At 50.2% G+C, this 20166-nt stretch overlaps 5 protein-coding genes across 5 annotated transcripts; 1 reads left to right on the top strand and 4 right to left on the bottom strand.

Annotated features, from left to right (window-relative positions):
• Positions 1–1482: 1482 nt before the first annotated feature.
• Positions 1483–1707, bottom strand: FPRO_09495 (uncharacterized protein; the record flags this gene model as incomplete). Its single annotated transcript, XM_031232892.1, has 2 exons — positions 1483–1498; positions 1559–1707. 2 exons carry the CDS (start codon positions 1705–1707, stop codon positions 1483–1485), a joined length of 165 nt encoding a protein of 54 aa, XP_031082784.1.
• A 756-nt stretch (positions 1708–2463) lies between these two features.
• Positions 2464–4707, bottom strand: FPRO_09496 (uncharacterized protein; the record flags this gene model as incomplete). The annotated part of the gene is made up of 6 exons (XM_031232893.1): positions 2464–3152; positions 3207–3419; positions 3473–3545; positions 3599–4348; positions 4423–4562; positions 4665–4707. 6 exons carry the CDS (start codon positions 4705–4707, stop codon positions 2464–2466), a joined length of 1908 nt encoding a protein of 635 aa, XP_031082785.1.
• Positions 4708–6052: 1345 nt separating this feature from the next.
• On the bottom strand, positions 6053–8959 carry FPRO_09497 (uncharacterized protein; the record flags this gene model as incomplete). Its single annotated transcript, XM_031232895.1, has 3 exons — positions 6053–8521; positions 8569–8664; positions 8732–8959. 3 exons carry the CDS (start codon positions 8957–8959, stop codon positions 6053–6055), a joined length of 2793 nt encoding a protein of 930 aa, XP_031082786.1.
• Positions 8960–11205: 2246 nt separating this feature from the next.
• On the bottom strand, positions 11206–16034 carry FPRO_09498 (uncharacterized protein; the record flags this gene model as incomplete). Its single annotated transcript, XM_031232896.1, has 2 exons — positions 11206–15325; positions 15373–16034. The coding sequence occupies 2 exons, from the start codon at positions 16032–16034 to the stop codon at positions 11206–11208; spliced, it is 4782 nt and encodes a 1593-aa protein (XP_031082787.1).
• A 2635-nt stretch (positions 16035–18669) lies between these two features.
• On the top strand, positions 18670–19937 carry FPRO_09499 (putative mitochondrial oxodicarboxylate carrier; the record flags this gene model as incomplete). Its single annotated transcript, XM_031232897.1, has 7 exons — positions 18670–18721; positions 18789–18811; positions 18871–18881; positions 18934–18963; positions 19025–19105; positions 19161–19779; positions 19830–19937. 7 exons carry the CDS (start codon positions 18670–18672, stop codon positions 19935–19937), a joined length of 924 nt encoding a protein of 307 aa, XP_031082788.1.
• Positions 19938–20166: the final 229 nt, after the last annotated feature.

Below are 20166 nucleotides of genomic sequence, written 5' to 3' on the forward strand. Positions count from 1 at the left end.
GAAGAGTGCTGAGGTTTTGTGCACATTAATCATTGGTATAATAACCCTTGCCGGGTTCTTTGTATATTGTATGGTTCCTTGATTTGAAACTTCCCTTCAGAGTCCGCTGATACTGTAGAAAGAGGCTTTTTCCTGTTCTGTAAAACCCCTGGTTCCGTCCGGTGTTTTTTAACAACACTGGGCTTGTCGCAGTAGTCACCTGTGCGACTGTTGCTTCAATGGTCTACTACTCCTTGACATTTCTCTGGCCTACAATTATCAGCACGCTGTACACCGCAGATTCTATCAAAGTTGGCTGGCAAAGCGGCGTGATTGGTGGTGGAGTTGTTCTGGGCCAAGCTATGTCGGGTCTCGCTATTGCCTATGTTCCTCGCCTCAAGATCCAGTGCATGTGCGTTGCTGCTCTTGTGTGGCTTTCATCCCGTCGATGTGTTCCCTTATCCCCTGACCGGTGGGCAAATACAATCGCATTCAGGTTGAATGCATGCACTGCTGCTGGATACATTGAGAATGTTGCACTCACCCTGTGTAACTCTACTATGGGAACCCCAAGATATCGGCATATCATCTGGCACTCTTGGATTGATTCGTGCCCTCGGTGGTGCCATTGCTCAGGCTTTGCATGTCTCTATTCCCGGCAACGAGTTGGCCAGGAAGATGCCTGATTATCGTTTTTCGGTCATATACCATCGGAAGACCTTGCTATAGTAAGGGGCTCCCCAAGCTTTTGGCTTGGTCTAACAATTATGTGATCCCGGCTGCAACTAGATCTGGTTTGCCAACCAAATCCCAACCTTCACTCTTTGAGGCTATCAACAAAGGAAATTGCTCAGATGTACCGGGTATCAGCAAGACTATCCTTGATTCATTCGAAGTTGCCGTTGTCAAGCCTACACCAGCTCACTACATTATGTCTTCTACGCCACTATATCGTTTTCCTGTATCATGCTTGTCGCCGCTTGCTTGGTTCCCGATATCAAAAAGTTCTTGACGTAAAATGTTGCGAAACGTCTCCAGGATAAGAGCTTCCGTAAATCCTCTCGCGGTTCAGGCCATGAATGAATGCCATCCAGATGAGGCTAAAGTGACTTCGCACGCATAGGCTTTCTAGCAATTTTCTTTCTCCAGAGGGGGGCGATGTTACGAATCGTATATAAGGACGGGAACCGATCAGCGGACACTCGGAGACTGAGTCTATAAAATTGATCAAGACGTCAAGTAAGTAAATTCTTGATATGACATGGAGGGTTAAGACATGCTCGCAAAAAAGAATATTTAACCTGGTAAGTGACATGTCCAGTTCAAGTTTGGATTCACTGATCTTTAATATTACTCAAGTAGGATGGACACGCTTAAATATTATGAACTTCTTGTCTGCTCAAGCCTTTAACACATACAAATAGAAGAGCCTTTAGAACTGTCTGAAAACACCAAAACCAAATCACTATGACTGAATCAACCGCACGCTAAAGAGCTCAGTCCCTAACCGCGCTGAGGACTATCGAAATATTAGCAAGTATGACTCCAACTACTCAACCCATCTAAAGGTCGAACTTACGCGCAACCTTGAGGAGTAACTACGCCAAAAGGACAATCGCCAGAGAGCTTCTCAACGATCTGGTTAAAGAAAACAGGCGTGACGACGATGCCGGCGCTGACGAGCGAAGCAGCCGCAGAGAGAAGCGTGACAAAGACGGTAGTCTTCATGTTGCTGATGATGGTGATGGATATGGAGATGGAGATGGGTATGAATGGATATATAGTGGCGTGATATTGAGCGATGAGAAGAGAGTGGCACTTGAAGTTACAGAACCAGCTGAAACGACAAGAAATTAACTAGACAGGGGAGAAGAGAAAGAAACGCGTAGTGCAAAGAATTAATATGTATATTTTAATGTGTTGACGGGAAGAACAAAAGAGGAGGGAAAAAGGGAGATAGACGGGAAAACCGAGTGGGAGGCAGCAAAAAATAGGGTGTTACAGGGGCGAGACGGTCGAGGTTTCAGGTTGTGAAACGAAACGAGTCCATTACTGGCTCGCGAGAGGGAGACTATTAACAAATTTGGACATATCATCCGATCCGAAATATTTGAATAGGTACAACAAGAAAAAAGTATAGAATTAGTTTCACGAGCTACAGTACAGAGTGGCAGACACTCAATTAATTCGAAGCTTGCTTTGACTTGGTCTTCTATTGTCCACGTAACCTCCTGGTTCTGCCTTATCATCCATCTACAGCCTGACAATATGTAAACTTGTCCAACTAGCGACTATGAGACAATAGGTATCAAATAGGCATGGCAAATCATACTGGTAAGTATAAATATCAGAAACTTCAAAAAAGTCAAATCAAGCGAAAACCTTGACCACTAAAACAAAAACTCCCAGCGTTAAGTATGCACGCGTCAGGAATGTATTGAAGCTATAGCAACAGTCGACTATCCTCCAAGTCATCAAGTCCCTTTAGTAAACTCCCCCGCTTTGATAGTAACTGTCGGGTGCAGGAGCCGAAGGACCATCGCCGGGTGGCACATAAGGCTTGTACTGAGCCTGACCAGCACCACCTTGGCTGGGCAGACCATGACGAGCATCATATCCGCCGGCATTCCCAGGGTTCAGAGGGGGAGGTGTCATGACACTCTGAGGAGGAGGGGGAGCTGACCCTGTGGGCATGGGAGGGACTTGGGAAGAAGGATTGTAGCTCTGGTATTGTTGAGGCTGCTGCTGATGCGTTGCATAAGGACCAGGGGCTGGTGCGCTGGCGTTATCGTTGGGCTCTTCAGGAGAATACACCGAGCTCGAGAATGTGGCAGCCGAGGTCGGTTGGTGTGGGTTGTTGGTGGCTATAGGGGAGTCGTAGACAGACGTAGCCAACTCTTGGGCTCCGTATGTGCTACCAGGTCGTCCTCCCGTAGGCGCTTGCGTGTAAGGGTTGTTGTTCTGAGATTGGTTGTAGGGGTTTAAGTTCGGGCCCGGTGTCGAGGTATTGATAGGGGCCGGTTGTTTACCATTGGAAGGAGACTCGTTCCGGGGAGGGTAGGGTTGTGAACCAGCGGGCACTTCAGCTCCTGCTACATAGAAAGGTGCCGATTGACCTTGAGGTTGGTTCTGGAAGTTAGGGGGAGGAGACGATGCTTGATAAGGAGGTTGCTCTGTTAAAAGTCAGAAGGAGGTTCTTCCACTGCAAGGACAAAGGGCTATCATACCTTGTGGACCAGGAGTATAATATCTTGAGGGGTCCTGAGGAGCTGCTCCCTGTGGAGGATATCCACCAGCTTGAGGATAGCCCTGGCTGGGACCCGGTCGCATTGCGTATTGCTGGTAGTTGTGCTGAGGAGGATGGGCCATGGAAGACTCCAAAAGAGCCTCGTAGTCCCGTCTGGCTTTGATGAACTTTTCGTTCAGCTGTGTAAAGTCATCTGAGAGATGTATGTTAGTGTCCTATCCAATCCTGGGGGCGTCCAATGCGTACCCTTCTTCTGAGAGTACTTCTCGATCAGCTTGATAAGCTTGGGTCGAATAGCAAGAGTCTGGTGGTAAAGCTTCTGCAGGACCTGTTAGCATACCGATGATATTGTCCATCATACTGGGCGCTTACGGAAATCTCCTCATTATCTTCCTCTCGGGGCGCTGTGTTGGAAGTGCTCAATAACGTGAGGAGCTTCTCAACGTTCTTGATCTCGGCGAACACCTCAGCCTCCATCTGAGCCTCGCGTTGTAACTCATCCGGTGTGGGATCGGTAAGCTTTTCGACATAGTTGAGCGGGAAGATGCCAGTCTTGCCCCTGAGAGAGCCTCGCCACCAGTCCTTGTATACACTCTCGAGAACAGCAATCACGTCACCCTTCTTGAATTCCAGCTCTCCGGGCTCAGAAGGAGCAAAGTCGAAGAGCGCACGTACGCGGCTCACCGTGGCCGCTGTAGTTCCAGCTGGCGCAGCAGGAGCAGGGCTCTCTGTCTGGCCACTAGGACCGGCTTGTGCGCCTGGACTGGTTGCAGCAGTCTTCTTGCGCTCCTCCTCTTGCAGACTCAACTTGAGAGCCATCTGCAATTCATCCTCTTCCTTCTGGCGATCGAGCTCGGTAAGGCCCTGCTTCTGAGGAGCACTTGGGGGCTGGATGTTTGGGTTGCTTCGTGTGGCACGGTTATAGGCGTCACTCATGATGCCCAACTCGGGATCGCTGCTGAACATCTCGGACCAGCTCTTCATGTGCTCGATGATTTTAGACTTGACTTGTGTGTGGGTATTACGGTCGTTGGTAAGACGGAGGAGGGCATCTGTAAAGGCACGGCTGGAAAGTTCGCGGTGCATGTTCTTCCCACAGTTTTGGGCGAGCGCATGCGCAAGCTGATTGAGTCAGTAAAACAAGGCTTCGCATGACGGCGTGGTATTCAACATGCCTCAAGAGTGTAGAGCTGGACATTGGCGTTGCGATGGGCAAGGCGCCTGATGATGCTTTGTACAGCCTCCTTGGGGCCATTTGGGTCGTTGCCTACTTTGTCGCAGACCTCGATGATGGCGCCCCAATCCTCAGACGTGAGGTTCTCGTCGGTGGCCTTGGCTATACTGGTGTTAGTCGCAAGAAAGCACGAGCCGAGACGAGAGCAAGTGATTGGGATTCTCTTGTCCGAACCGAATAAATAAAGCAGAGGGTGCTACATACTGACGACCTCATCATAAGGGCCTGCTGCTGAGGCTCGGAACATGGTGGTTGGTGATTTGACTTGGGGTATCAGCTATTGGCGGGGATGTAGTGAATGCGAGAGAGGCGCGGGATGAATCTGACGGCTGAGAGCCTTGGGTATGTGATGCGAATATCCACCGTATATAGAAGAAAAGTCTCGACGAAAGCGACGATGTTGCTGTTTAGAGGTGGTGGAAGAAGGCTGGTGATAACGATGCGAGATGCGAGATGCGAGATGAAGGTCCCGTACCAAGACCCTGGGTTACGTCGTCGGCGGTCGCACTCTCCACACAGGCACGTCACTTGTGGTTTTGCTCGATTAAGGTACCTAACTCTAGAAAGCGTCGTAGGCGTTTGGCGTTGTCTTGAGGACGAGAATATAGTGAATGGGTCGATTGTGAAGAACAAAAGGAACAACCTAAGTAGGTGCCTAGTAAATGAAGTAAAGTACTAAGGCTCGCGAAGAGAGTTTGTAGGTAGCAAGTGTTTAAACAGAACAGGCTTCCTTCCAGCTTCGCTTTTACCTTTGACTCGCTCTGATGACGAACGACGAGCGGCGAGCGAACCCAAGTAGCGGGGCTGAGCTACCTACCCCGACAGCTCCCTGGTCCATGTGGCTTGAAGGCCACGCGTGCGCCACACCAAACTTCAGGTTGTCCATCAGGTTTGATTCCATTTCTACCAACTTATTAGTACCTATCATCTCACTGTCTTGACATTGGCGAGCTTTTACCGAGATTTGCCATGCATCTAACTGCTTCCTGGGCTGAAGCATTGCTGTTTATGCTTTCACTGGGAAAAATAATACGAAATATGCTGCTTCTATCCGCTTTTACGGAAAAATCACTTTCATAGCGGAGTCTTTGATTTAGTTATTACAGACTCATCTTCAACTTCGTGACAAGTTTGCGCGTCCCTTATCCCTTGGGTGACGTCCTTACGTGGCGTGGTCCTCGGATTGGGTATCATCGGACAGAATCCCAAGCCTCACACCAAGAGCAAACACACCTTAGAATATATATCCCCTACATTATGTAAATAAATACTCGGTGGCTCGCCTTGGAAGAAGGATGCCGCTTGCTAACGCTACAGTCAACGCTACTTTGAATCGTATCAACCTATGAATAATGTATACAAGTCCATATACGCCGCTCCCATCCATCCACCCACCCATACATACATACATAAATAACCTGGCAATCTACTGTATTTCGCATCCAATGCGCCATCCTGCCTACAACTCCACTGCCTTGAAACATAAATCATGGCTCTAATGAAGCTGGTGTGTCGTTGCTTTCGCTTTGCTGTTAGTAGATGTTGTATGTAAGGTAATTTGTGCCCAAAATCCATATTCAGATATGTCATGCTCACCAACCCCGTCTTGACGCACCACGGCTTTCGTACCCTCCCTTATCTGATGTAGCATTTGCTGACCCATGGGCAACGCTACGGGCCTCTTCGATACTTCGCCGACCCTGTGGATCCATTTCTGACAGGTCAAAGACCAGAGGCTCCTCGTTGATCGAGTCATCATCGCCCCGGACCTGTCTGGTGATAGATCCGGTAAAGCTTCCACGCGATGACTGCGGCGGTGTCTGCTTATGTGAAGCCAAACCCATATATCGCCTTCTACCAAAAGGTGAGCTAGACGCTGCTGTCGGTATCAGTCCCTCAGGAGGGTTCTCTTCTGACAGACCGCGCTGCATCAGCCCTGGCGTGTCAGAGGTCTCGATCTCAGCAGCTGGTTTGAGTTCGTCCGATCCCCTTTGAGTTGACCCTCCCTCGAGCTGCATCTGCCTACCCAGCAAGATGCTTAGAGTAGGTGGTTCTCTATCATCAGCACCTAAGCTGATAGATCGGTGCGCAAAAGCAGAGTCCGGCTCATCTTCATCCGCCATCGACCGATTATGGAGTGCAACAGAGCTCGCCCTTCGTTCATACGTGGCTAGCCGAGGTGACAAGGGAATGTCGATGGCTGTCGTTCCATCTTGTGTAACCGTATTCTCTCTGATCGTCCCCGGTGCAGGATTATTATCAGATGTTCGCCCCTGGCGCGAAGTAATTCGTCCTTGGCCAGTGTAGTCAATTATCGAGTTCTCGCTCAGTCTTGACGGGATTGCTGGCGTGTGGGGTGTATGAGGGGACAGTGGCTTTCCAGGAGACGACGAAGCAGACACAGAAGCTGGTGCAGTCATCCCAGGCACACTCGTCAATTGTCGACTGGATGAGCTCGATGACCTCTGCATTTGTACAGACGATGTCATCGAATCCGTGAGCGCGTTATTAGAGTCCCTCATTTGATGGAAGCGCGATAGTTGCGCCACAGTCTTGTTAGTTGCTGATTCACCTTTCTTTGAGGGACCAAAGCTCTTCAGGGTCTTTTTACTGTCCAGTGCGCTGATAAAGTCTGAGAGATGTTTATGGTCGTTCTGGAGCGAGTCTGAGCTGGTTCCTGCAATCTCGTCCAGGAGGTCAGATCCTGGCTGTGCCACCGATGAGGCCAAACTCTGCCTGCCACTGCTACCCTGCTCGTCATCACCAGCCCTGCTGGCTCCGCCAAAGGATAGACGGCCACGGCGATGCGTGAAACTGCTGCTATAGCGACTAGTCGATGCTGGTCGCGGGGAGCTGGCTACAGCAGGGTCTGTAGATGCCGAGGGAGGAGGACCCCCGCGTAGGGAAGCTGGCATACCGGCAGTAAGAGATGTTCGGTTTCCTGCTTGCTTAAGGGAAGGAATACCTGGACGAGTCAACGTTTGGGGGGAGGCCGGCTCAGGATCAATCTGCCTTGGGACAGGCGAGCCCGAGAGCGAGCCCGCCTTGAAAGGCTGAAAAGATACTGAAGGACGTCGGCTTGAGCCCTCGGTCGTTCGCAAAGGGGGTCGTGTTGCACCCTGACGTACTGGCAAAGAGCTTGGACCACCCACACCATTCTGTGCTGGTAGAGACTCTGGGGGTGAGCTTGTGTCGGAGCCTGGTGGTCGCACCGATCTCAGAGCCGAGATCGGGCTGGTCCCCATTGGGACATTAGTGTGAAATGTTGAAAGACTTCCATATGCCTGCTGCATATCACTCAAGTTCGGGCGGGAGCGGTTGTCACGCAGTGACCCTGCCTCCGTCATCTGGGCTCTTGACTGCTCATTCAGCGGTGGAATGGAGGGTCGGAAAAAGTTCTCGTCCACTCCCATGAAACGAGAACTCAGTAGAGCCTCAGAATCATCCACGCGGAAGTTGCAATCATTGCGATAGGTGACAGTAGTGCTTAGTCGTCCAACGGGCACCTCTAAATCGCCAAACATGTACTCCGTCACGGGGTCTGGTCTGCCATCGATGGGAAGACGCAGCTGATCATTACGTGAGCGATCAGACTGAGATAAACGTACTCGGCATCGTGGGATAAGCGCCGGGTGTGAGTTCTTGGCGGGACCCTGGCTGGCAAACTTCCATGCTGGAAGAAGGCGAGTCGTGATGAAAAGAGACCGGAAAAAGACAATTGCCTTCTTGTAGATGGTGGGTAGGATCGGGCCAAAGTCCGTGGGTATTACGCCTGAGTACTTAAGCTCGACTCGCCACCTCTCAATGATAACCTCGCTGTTTCTCCGGGATGCACCTGACGAGCTGTCGGTAGAGGAACCAGACGAGTTCAGCTGTTCCATCACATCCCATCTCTTGCCAGCCTCATCAACGATGACTAGACTCTGGCTGTCTTTTAGTCGAGAGGTATCCAGATAGACCTCGATGACCATTGGAGGAGGGGGGTTATCGAAGCTACCGCAAGTCTTCCAGATCTTGAGCTCATCTCGAAAGTCATCAATCTCATCCGTCTCGATTTGGAACTACCCCAAGATTAGCGACTGAGTGTGCAAACAGGCTGCAAACCTACCCATTTGTTGGGTTTCCGTCCACCGTTGGCCCCGCGCGCAGGCTTGGATTTGATGCGAGAGTCGAGGACGAGTACGGCTGCCTTTGCATAGAAGTTCTGCGGGGGGAGAAATTGTTAGCGACAGACCTTGGCTAGTGTATTCATGTATCCCGGCCATTCATACCTGGACTATTTGATCGAGCTTCTTGATCGAGTCGGCTGGAGGTGCCGGTGTCGGCACATCTCCAATAGTTGGTGAGCTGGGTGTGTCTCTACCAGCAACATTAGAACCGGCTCGAGGCCGGGACCCCAATGCAGCTTCTCTGGTGCTGTTGGATCGAGATGGAATGGTTGGATGGTGCGTTGCACCTGGGGATGACACCCGGGCTGGGCCACGGGGTTGTTGATGCATTGTTATCGGTTATCGTATATCGTATCGTGTCGTTTGCGCAAAGAAGAGGCTACGGTCGTAATTGTTGGTCGATGGATGAAATGATCACGAACGTATAGGGATCTTGATCGGCCACGAGACCTGCTCATCCATGGTTCATATCGTTTGAGGCAGGCAGTCCAGGTCCATAAGGGGAATGGAGAACGGAGGAGTTAAGATGGATCGGTATTCGGCGGTGCTTGGGTCGGGGGGAGTGCGGAGGTAGAAGTGTAGGCAAAAGTGTAAAAAAGAAGAAAGAAAAACAAAAGGCAGAAAGCTTGGGTCCAGGTCTAGATCCAGGTCCAAGTCCAAGTCCAAGTCCAAGTCCAGGTATCTCCTTGCTGTCGGTCGGTGAGATGCAGATGCAGATGCAGATACAGATACAGAGCTATGCAGGCAGACAAACACAACTCCGTCCAGGGTCGTTGTCGTTGTAATAGGTCTGAAGGGAGGTGTGAGAGAAGAGGGTCTAACACTGTACAGGACAGACCAATCCGGTCGCACTAACAGGAGTGCAGAGATGGTACAGGTACCGCGATTTGCTTGTGTAAGGCAAGGCAAGGTAAAGTACTTGTTTGTGTCCACGAATAGAGATAAAAACAAGACGATAGGTCGCGGGTTGCTGCAGCAGGCCCAACTCTGAAATAGAAGCAAGTTTGGTTGTGTTTTGTCAAAGCCGAAATGAAATCCCAACGGTGACGGGATGAGAAGGGAAAAGAGAATAACGTTAGGTACCTACTAGACAGAGAGACGGAAGAGGTCACCACCAACGACCTCGTGATGGGATGGGCGACAGGGACTGGATTGGATAATAATGGGCTGTCGTCATCGGCTAGAGCCTCACGTCACAGTCACAGGGTTCATGGGCACGTCTTGCGCCTGAATCGAGTCAGCTATCAAGTTATTTGATCAACACAAGATGAGAATAATAAATGTTAGATTTACCGCAACTCGTCCATATCCAACAAACAACATGAGCGAGTTTTCCAATCTAATCTATCTCGCTCATGTCTTGTGACCTACAAGATAACGATCCATCCATATTCATATCAATGCATCGGCCCATGCATGGACCTCAATCAAAACACCGGCACCTCAAACAGCCCTCCACTGAATGGGGGGGCTCGGATCGTACCCAACAGGGGATCTCGGTCAGTGCATTTCAGTGGATGCTCTCGATAATCCCGGGGGCTTTAAGCGCCTCCATGATCCATCCCCCGGTGGAAACCCACCTCCATTCATTTGCCCGGCCTGGCTGGCTGGGTACCTACTCCAACCCCAGAGTTTCCATCATAAGTCCTACACTACACCACAGCTATCACGCTACTCAAGGGCCTGCAATGGAACAACATAGGTATGCAATGCATTGACCCTGTCTATTCACTATTATTCAAGAACTTCTGCCATGAACCAGGCAGAAACATCCTTCATAACCCCGTTCGTCTCTTCTGGTTGGCTCATGGTGGTTGTCACATCTAAGCACCAGTCATAGATGGGATGTTGACTCATGACATTCCCCTCCTCTCCCCAACTCTTTTCCACGAACGAGATAAGCTGGAGGGCTTATCTTCAAGCTTGAGAGGCGTTGCCTGCTTGGCCGCAATGCTACTCTCCGTTATCGTAATGTTTCTGCCTCTGCCTCTGGTATGTATCTGCAGCCTTCTCCATGCAGTCTAGCTTTGTAGATCCGGAACGTTTCACGCCTTTCATCAGACGATCTCCACATCTCCGCCCGAGCTCGATAAAAACTCTAGAGACTGTTCTCTCTCATTGTGGGTGGAGAGACGATCATGGCAGCATGGCACTCTCACGGCAACCTTGAGAGTCACCCATGGCGAATTGGAGACTCACCTTGATGGAGTTACATAGCATATTATGCGTTACACTCACAAATTGAGCTAAACTCTTCACGTAATACAGTAAAAAGAAAGAAGAACAAAAAGGTCCCAATTGATCGAGTTGCTTCTCAAGGTTATCGACATGTACCTTGCTGAATCACATCATCCAACTAACATGTTTCACAGTTCATCAATATCTCTACAATTCTTCTATTCAAAGCTGGAGAGGCTCATATGTACGTTGTTCTTAGCAATTACAGCCAAGAAGATCAAGTCAATAAGTACAACGAAACAAGCCCACCGATCATGCACTCTATACCATATACCGTATGCCTAATGTCCCTTTGAGTCCTATGCTCCTCGAGGTCAACACTCACACTGCCGTATTCATCATGCAGCCTGGGACTGATTGCCACGTCCCTTTCCTCCCTTGCCACGGCCACCCCCGACTCCACCTCCACCTCGTCCGCCTCCCGATCCCCGAGTGTTTGTGTTGCTTGAGCCGGCAGTGCCTCCGCCTCTACTTCCGTTTGCGCCGCTTTGCCCGCTATTTGTAGCCGCTTCACCGGTGCCTTTGGCCTTACCACCCCGTCCTCGCCGACCGCCCCTTTTAGTTCCCTTGCTGTCCTTGTCCTTTTCTCGGCCTTCTTTCTGCTTTCGCCTGGCCTCCTCCTCTTGTGTCCTTCTGCTCTCTTGGTCCCACCACTCTTGGAACGCTTGCTCTTGTTGAATCTCTTGTAGTGAACGCTTCGCAACCGCTTCCTTGACGGCCTCCTGCTCGCGCTTCTGCTGGCCAATAATATCAGCCATACTGAATCCGAGCGTGGGCTCCGCTTTTGGTGCCGGTGTAATGTACGACTTGGAATGTGGTACCAGCGGCTTCTTAGGCTGCTGCTCTGTCGAGGGTCCTGCGACAATTGCGGGGGAGCTGTTGGTTCGACCTTGACCCGGGAACCTTGTGTCGGGTGACGCAGTACGCCGTGTCGCCGTCCTTGCTCTCGTCTCTGAAGCGACGAGAGGTTTTGCGTTAGCAGATACCCCCTTTGGCATGTTGGATTCCGCGGACATGGCCTCTTTCAGCGACGTCTTAGGTGCCGGACTTGCTGCCTTCCAAGGCGCTGGTCGCCCTCCTTCTGGAACACTCTCCCAAGGTACATGGTTCGTCGACTCGTCCTTCGCTGCTGCTTCTGCTGCTGCCATGGCCTGAAGCTGCCTCTTCCGTTCTTTTTGTGATACTTTGGTCTGTGGCTTGTTTGCTGCAGCATCTTGCTTTCTCTGCGCTTGGAGCCCGGCAGTTAAAGCAGACGTAGACGCCTCAGACATGATATCTTTCAGATCCAACTTCGAAGTGGCTAATTTGGACGCTGACCAAGGAGCACCGGGCTTTGACATTCCACCGCCCGGTGTCTTCAAACTGCCCAGTTCGAATGGTTGAGACTCGGGGGACATGGAAAATGCATGAGGAACTGGGCTGAGCGCAGAGCCTGCAAGTTCCTTGCCCTTTGATTCCCGCCACGCTTTGGGAAGCTGCGGCATCTCGTCCATCTCTGGAGGCGAACGAAGATTTACGGCTTCATTCATGGGCGATCGTGGTTTAGCAGATAAAGACCCGTCTTCATCCTCCATATCAAAGATCATATCTGCTTGCGACTGCTTAGGCCGAAGACTGGGACTGAAAGGCTCATTCCGCCCGCCTCTGGACTTGCGTCGAGTTGACTCTGGAGTTTGGAGCGGACTGCCTTCATCTAGACTTCCCATTCGAGCCTTGAAGGATGATGACAATTTCTTCTCGTCATCCCGCTGAGATGCCTTGTAGGCCATCTCTTTGATCCTGGCCTGACGCTCCTCGTCGATATCAGCAGCCAGCTCGGGATGACTCTCATGGAGTAGTAGCTCTGCCCTTCCGCTCCGTACAAATGGGAACCGGGCAAGTTGATTGTCTCGGACCACTTCATCAAGTTCAAGCAAAAGGTCTTCATCCAAGTCGTCAAGAAGGTGGTTCTCAAGCATGGATTCCAGTTGAAGGCAGATGTATTCAAGACCAGTATCTTTGAACTCTGTAATGGAGCAAGGACTTATCTCGTTGAGCAAGTTCGATATATTCCTCGTTGTCACAAACTTGCCAATGAGACCTTGACACACTTGAGACAATCTATCGAGCATCAGCTCATTTGCAGCACTCATCACGTCAAGCACAAGCTCTGACAGCTCATCCAAATTAGACACCGAGACAGTATCAAAGAGCTCCCGTCCGATATCTGCATAGATGAAGGACATGACGTATTTGAATGTTTCAGAGTCGATGTGACTGAGGTCCACCCTGATCTTTTCCGCAGCGTCCATGCCATCACGGCGCCCAGCCAGCCACTGGCCTTGAGACCGCCCATTGAACAAAGCCTCAAAGAAAGGGCACCTTTGACACAATAGTTGGCTGTGTACCATGATATCCTCTCCATCCAACTCAATGATGATGTCGCCGTCATCGAAGAAAGAAGGATCAAGGATTGCTTGCTTGAAATCGCCGTCTAAGGACTCTTCCACGCCGGTCTGTAGGCGAACTGCCGCCTCCAGTTTTGGAAGAGCAAGATTTGTTGCAACTTTCATAAGCTCTGTCCTTACTTGCCGGAAACGGAACGCAAGTGGAGGTGCTTCGCGCGTGTACTTCCATACTGGAACAAATCTGTCCTGGTAGGCATGGACAACAACATTCAGTACAGTGTAAATGTCGACTTCAAACAACGTCAACAGGGCCTTGTCATCCACAACCTCGAGGCCGAAAGAGTCTGTGCTGAATACTGATCCTCGCTCGCGTAACTCTGATAGTGCATGCCGCAACACCGGGCTTCTGCCAGCAAGAGCCCAACTGTGGACGGGGATTTTGATATCAGGCAAAGAGGAGGAACATATTGCCATGTTCATGTCATTATACTGGAAAGAGTTGATTTCCAGCCAGCGACCCAAGTCTGTTTCGATATCGGCTGACCGAAGAATTTCGTAGGTAACAGGGTCTCGTTTCTCTCTAATAATGGCAGCTTCCCATGTTTTTCGAGTGCCTTTGACTTCGGAGTGAAGCTGCGGGGCCTCGAAATCATTTAGACAGAGTAGAGAACCAATATCGTCGCGAAGAGATTGCTCTCCAATCTCAATCTCCTCCGCCATAACTTTGCTATCCTTTCTGATGGCCGCAAAGGCGCCAAAAATGGAGCTCCGGACAGCAACACAGTTGGTGATATATGGTACTCGCTGGAATTTGAAGTCTTTGCGCTTCGTGCCGCTTGATCCAGAAAACCCAGTTAGTTTGCCTTTTGTACGCTTTACACGATTCCATACAGCCCCTGATTCTGTGCAGATGATGACTGAGCCATGTTCCCCAACTCCAACAGATGCGACCCCGTCTTTGCGAGAGTCCCAGACACATTGTGGCTGTGTAAGGGCATTCTTGATCTTGACTGGATTCGTAGTTGACGCAGCAGACTGGCTTGGGTCCCCCTTGTCGTTCAAATGAAATGTGAAGAGATCACCGCGGGCAGTCACGGCAGCTATTGTCTCGCCACCCGCAGTGATATGGTCAATCTCCCTTCGACCGCCTGATTCATATCGTGTCATGGAGAGGTTGTTCGCGAAGACATCGGGGAATGGGAATTTGACCAAATTATAACCATAGTGACTGAAGACCCAGACGGTATGGTTGGAAAGCAGACAAATAGTGGCTTTGTCAATCGCTGATACCATTTCGATTGGGGCGGCGAGAAGAGAAGCAGCGACTTTTCTGGGGGTATGCTGAATATCAAGTGACCTGGAATCTGCGTCCATTAGAGCCAGTTGTCCGACATTACGGCCCCAGGTAAATAGCGAGTTTCCTGTATGGGCAACAGAATGGTTTGCAGACGCAGCAACCCCAAGGACAACTTCTTTTTTGAGAGATCCAAAGACCTGGCGAGGAGTAAGGCTCATGGGTTCTTCGTCTGCCTTCATCGGTGGAGGCAGAGCATATCCCAGCTGTGAGGCAGAATTCAAGCCCCAGGTCCAGAGTTCTCCATTATCGACAACGGCCATGGTATGATTCTGCCCGAGTGCCACTTGGTGAATCTTTTTGTCTATGAATGGGCCTTCAACAGGAACGAATCTGAATTGTGTATTCTCGTCGCCTAATCCAAGCCGGCCTCCACGGCCAACACCACAAACGTACAGGTTTGAGACCGGATCGGTTGTCAGGATAGCACTATGCAGTTTGGACATAGAGACGTCTTGAATAACGAGCGGCCGATTTCGAACCAGGGTCGGAATCTCATCCAGTTTCAACGAAGAAGGGGCTTCCTCGTCCTGCTCGTCCAAGTGTGAGTGGTATAATCGATGCACGAGAAGTTCGGGCCTGGACAGATGGATCCGATCAGGATACTGGCGATCGTCCTCATCGCCAACTCCAAGAGAAACGTTCTTGTTGCTGCCAAAAACAAAGAGTTCATCACCATCAATCGAGGTCCGCAATCCGTGCGACGTTTTTACCATACTGTAGCAAGAATCAGCCAAGTTCCGTCTGTTTTCCAAACCACCTACTGATGTAAACCGTCACCACCGCTATCGACACTATCAGCGTCACTATCAGAATTGCTCCCATTTTCCATGCTCTTCAGAGATCTTGCAGCGATTGTTGAGTTGTAGACGTCAAAAGGACTGTTCCCCTCGTGGTCTTTCGTCTTGATCAGGAGCCCGACTTTATTAACAGCATTGAGATTATGGCTTGTCAAATCCACTCGTTCCTTTTCCAACAACAGTCGCGCAATCGAAACATTTCCAGCGTATAAGGATCGATGGAGGGCATTCCAGCCACTCTCGGGGTCTTGTACGTAAAGATCTATGGCAGGGTGTTCGATAAGAGCCTGGACAAACTGGTGGGCGTTCGGGTCGGTCGATGAGGCAGCGCGAAGTAGAACTGTCAATCCAGCATGGTCGCGGCTGTTGACTTCGGCTCGTCCAAGATTTGTATTGCCGTCCTTCGATCTTCCAGGTGTCTGCGGATGGCCGGAAACTCGTCGTTGCTTATTCGCCGGTCGTGGGGAAGTCCCTAGAAGACCAGGGCTTCCACCGAAGAGTGCACCAGTTCCTCCTATCGCAGGGCTCTTCGATAGCGACTGGGCGTTGTAGCTGGTTGGGGCCAGCAGACGCCGAAACCGGTCGACATCGTTTTCCCAGTAGGATTTCCACAATAAGTGACTCATGGGCAGGGGGCAAGAGAACTCTCCTGGGCGCGAAAGGCACCTCGCTGTGACGCTCGTTGGGTCACGGCCTGTTTAAAGGTGCAATTTGAAGCGCAGGAGAGCTTGAGACGGTGGCAAGCTCAGGTGAAGTTGCGCAGAAGTTGAGGTTGCTGGCGCAAAGATTGCGACGGTTGCTTGTGATCGGGATATGTTGCCACCCAGCGTGTGTTCGGTCGATCAGTAGGGAGAGCGTTAAGGGGCGCTCGTCGTCTTGGGTCTTCGGATGGAGGGGAACCTTTGTTGAGATGTGTCTTCTGTAGTGTAATATATGCAGGAACACCTTTGTTTAATCAGAAGACGAAAGGAACGGGATTTGTCAGATCGGGATGGTGAAGAGGCGATGTCATTAGTGAGTGACCTCGAGATTCGATACCGAGGGGCCAGCCAATTGTGCGCGTCAGCAAGTGCATTCAGCATGGTGCCCCAAAAACGTGCCCCAATCGCAACCCTGGCTAGCAGCTAGGGAAGACAGGGCGTCAAAAGAGACCCTGCAATCGTGAAAGCCTGGTATTTGATTCCTATAAGTTCTAACCATCCATTGACAATCAGAAGATGATCCTATAATGGATGTGAGAGTGTTACATCTTACATATTTACCACATCTTGTACTGTTATTACAGCATTGTGTGATAATATCTTGTTATAAAAATCACAAACGCATTCCCTCTTTTCTGTCACCGTTGTATCGATGGAGAACCTACCCCGCCATCCAGAAACTCCCCTCCGTGAATTGCGGATTGAGGCTGAACCAATAACGGATCTCTTTTCCAAGGTGTGCAGCTCTAAAGCTCTGAAACTTGGTCGTGCGCTTCACCACATGCTTCGAACTGGAGTTTCTCATTTGTCGCTTTCAAGAATTGTGGACGGCTGGATTCGGGCAAGTATCTGATTCCTGTATCGTTGTCAAGGCATCATGAAAAAAGATTCGAATCCTGTGGAATGCTCTTACATTGCTCGGAGGATATACTGTTGACAAGACCGGATTCGTGAACCTTTTGGCTTACTCGTGAACGTGGATGAACACTTTCTCCCTGTTGGAAGTGAGAAGGACTTGGAGTAAGGAATAGTAGCATAGGTAAACACAAGCAACACTACAGGATTTTAGTAACTTGCAATGTTCTTACCCTTTGAGGACTGCAGAGCATCTGTTTGTTGCGTTTTCCAAGGTATCCTCAGGTTAATGTAAGCCTCTGTTTCTCCAGGTCAGCCAATCGGGTTTATAATGATTTGTCCCAGATCTTCTCATCACTCAAGATCAAGGCAAGTTCCTGTCTATTCATTACGGGCCAAGTTGGCGGTCCACTCGGCCGACGGGATGGAGACGGTCGCCCGTGCACGGGGATCGACATCGCGGGGGGAGGGCTCTGAACCATTTGTATTCGATTATTCTCCTAGAGTCGCTTGATGGCATTCAGGTCTGGTTTGAAGTATCTCAAGTTGGGTCTCTGAAGTATATGTTCCCACTGTATCTGCGAGGTACCTATGATTGGCAAGCCTCCGCGAGACTTCACATATTTTGTGCTGTCAACGTCTCCGAATACTTTCCTTATTGGATTTAGACCCATCATCTTGTATATTATGGTGATATGATTGACATATGTACGTAGTCACTCATAAGGCCACGCCTGACTTTTACCCACATCATAAGCACCGCTCTTTATGAAGAAGCTTCACTAACCTTGTCTGAAGGTTCTGTCGAGAGTTCTCCAGCAAATGTATGAAGCTTCAGCAATTAAGACCCTGGCTCCCGTGGAGCTATGTCTGCGTTATTGAGGACTCTTGTTACAGCAGAGCCTATCATGTAGTCTGTATTTAGGACAAGGGGTCTCCAATACCGTTGCCGATGTCAAACCCCTTCATGCTCAGGTACTCCGTACAAGTGGCTCAAAGGTAAATAGTCGGGTACGTGCTCCCAAGAGCTTCAGGGCTAGCGGCAGACATCGGACGTCCGGGTATATGTTATTATCAATAATTAGTTTGACTACTCTGTACATTCGTAACGTAGGTAGGAAACTCATAATAGTTTGGGATTATGTGTAGATATTAGTATGCTTGAAACTGTTCGTAAGACATTATACATTCCTAGTATAAACTGCCAAGAATATACCACAAACTTGCCTAAAACAGCCATCACAAAAAGAGCATCGCATCGTCGGAGAAGAATCGGAGACGTTAGGGCCTCATGGATCGGTTGCTTGCCGTCTCACCGAGCATCCATGGACCCCTCCCCCGGGTCTCATCTCGCTGTCGCTTGCTATAATCTCCACAATCCCACGGATACAAGGCGCTTGTTTAGAGCAAAAGGTTCCGTCCATTCGGCATCGACCTATTCTCGCCGTCTGTCACAGTGATCTTATCACTTATTAACCATAGCGCGATAAGATCCATACCCGCCCGACAAAGACGCACCACCAAAGAAATTCCCTCCACTCCCCGGCCCGGTCTTCGCTCGGAGGTCGCCATCTTCCCTTCCGTTGACTACCTCAGCTTAGCTTTCTCTCTTTCTCGTCAACTTGCGACAACTCTTCGCTCAACCTCTTTTTTTGTTCTTCTGGTCCTCCCTCATTTTTGTTCGGTCGCCTGTACAGTCGTCACAATGTCCAACCCTAACGACAAGCCCCTCCCCTTCGTCTACCAGTTCGCCGCAGGTACGCCAGTTCGACTCATTCAACTCTACCATTTTCAAGGTCCAATGGCTAACGTTTCATATTTTAGGCGCCATTGCTGGCGTCTCGGAGGTACGCTCGCGCCAGTTCGGCTTGTTTGAGGGCCATTGCTAATTTTGTGCGGGCTGTAGATTCTGGTGATGTATGACAGCAATTGTCGCGTGCTCGAGACATTTTAGCTAACCCAGTCCTAGGTACCCTCTTGATGTTGTCAAGACTCGAGTGTATGACAAACCATGCGTGCGCATCTCGAAATAATAGCCTAGTTGCTGACTTGATGACTAGCCAATTGCAAACTGGTTCCGGTGCTACCGCTGAGTACAATGGCATGCTTGACTGTTTCCGCAAGATCATCAAGCAGGAGGGGTACGGTATCTGCGCTCGCGATTCTATTGCGCCCACAACTAACGACATGCGCCAGTTTCTCACGACTCTACCGCGGTATTTCCGCTCCTATCCTCATGGAGGCTCCCAAGCGTGCTACCAAGTTTGCTGCCAACGATGAATGGGGCAAGGTTTACCGAAAGATGTTTGGCGTCGATAAGATGAACCAGCAGCTCTCCATCCTCACCGGTGCCTCTGCTGGTGCTACTGAAGCTTTCGTCGTCGTTCCCTTCGAGCTCGTCAAGATTCGTCTCCAGGACAAGGCTTCCGCTGGAAAGTACAACGGCATGGTCGATTGTGTCGTCAAGACTGTCAAGAACGAGGGTCCTCTCACTCTTTACCAGGGTCTTGAGAGTACTATGTGGCGTCACATCCTCTGGAACGCTGGGTACTTCGGCTGCATTTTCCAGGTCCGACAACTTCTCCCCAAGGCTGAGACCAAGAGGGCTCAGATCACCAACGATCTCATCTCTGGTGCCATTGGTGGTACCATCGGAACTGTTCTCAACACTCCCCTGGACGTTGTCAAGAGTCGAATTCAGAACACCCCCAAGGTCGCTGGCCAGGTTCCCAAGTACAACTGGGCCTTCCCTGCCGTAGGAACTGTTTTCAAGGAGGAGGGTTTCGGTGCTCTCTACAAGGGTTTCTTGCCCAAGGTGAGTAGTCATTTTGGAAGTGGAAGTGTGGTCAACTGACAAGCATTCAGGTTCTCCGTTTGGGTCCCGGCGGTGGTATCCTCCTGGTCGTGTTCACAACTGTTATGGATACCTTCCGCAGTTGGCACTACCCTGCCACTGCTGAGCTCAAGAACTAAGTCATCAAATGAGCATGGGATTAAAAGAACACTAAAAAGAGATACCAGCCTGCACCATGCAGCGATTAGATAAGTTGCGGACGACATGCATCAATTCAAGTTGTGATATTCGCATCCTTACCCCGTAGAAATTGGTCGCCCATGGTTATATAGACATTGCAAGTCATGTTCTGGGGCAATTTTGGGGTATTTATTAGCAATTATCTGTGAGGGAAAACTATCCGCTCAG

This window comes from Fusarium proliferatum, assembly GCF_900067095.1.
Source record: "Fusarium proliferatum ET1 genome assembly, contig: FPRO_scaffold006, whole genome shotgun sequence".
In the NCBI taxonomy this organism is placed as follows: Eukaryota; Fungi; Ascomycota; class Sordariomycetes; order Hypocreales; family Nectriaceae; genus Fusarium; species Fusarium proliferatum.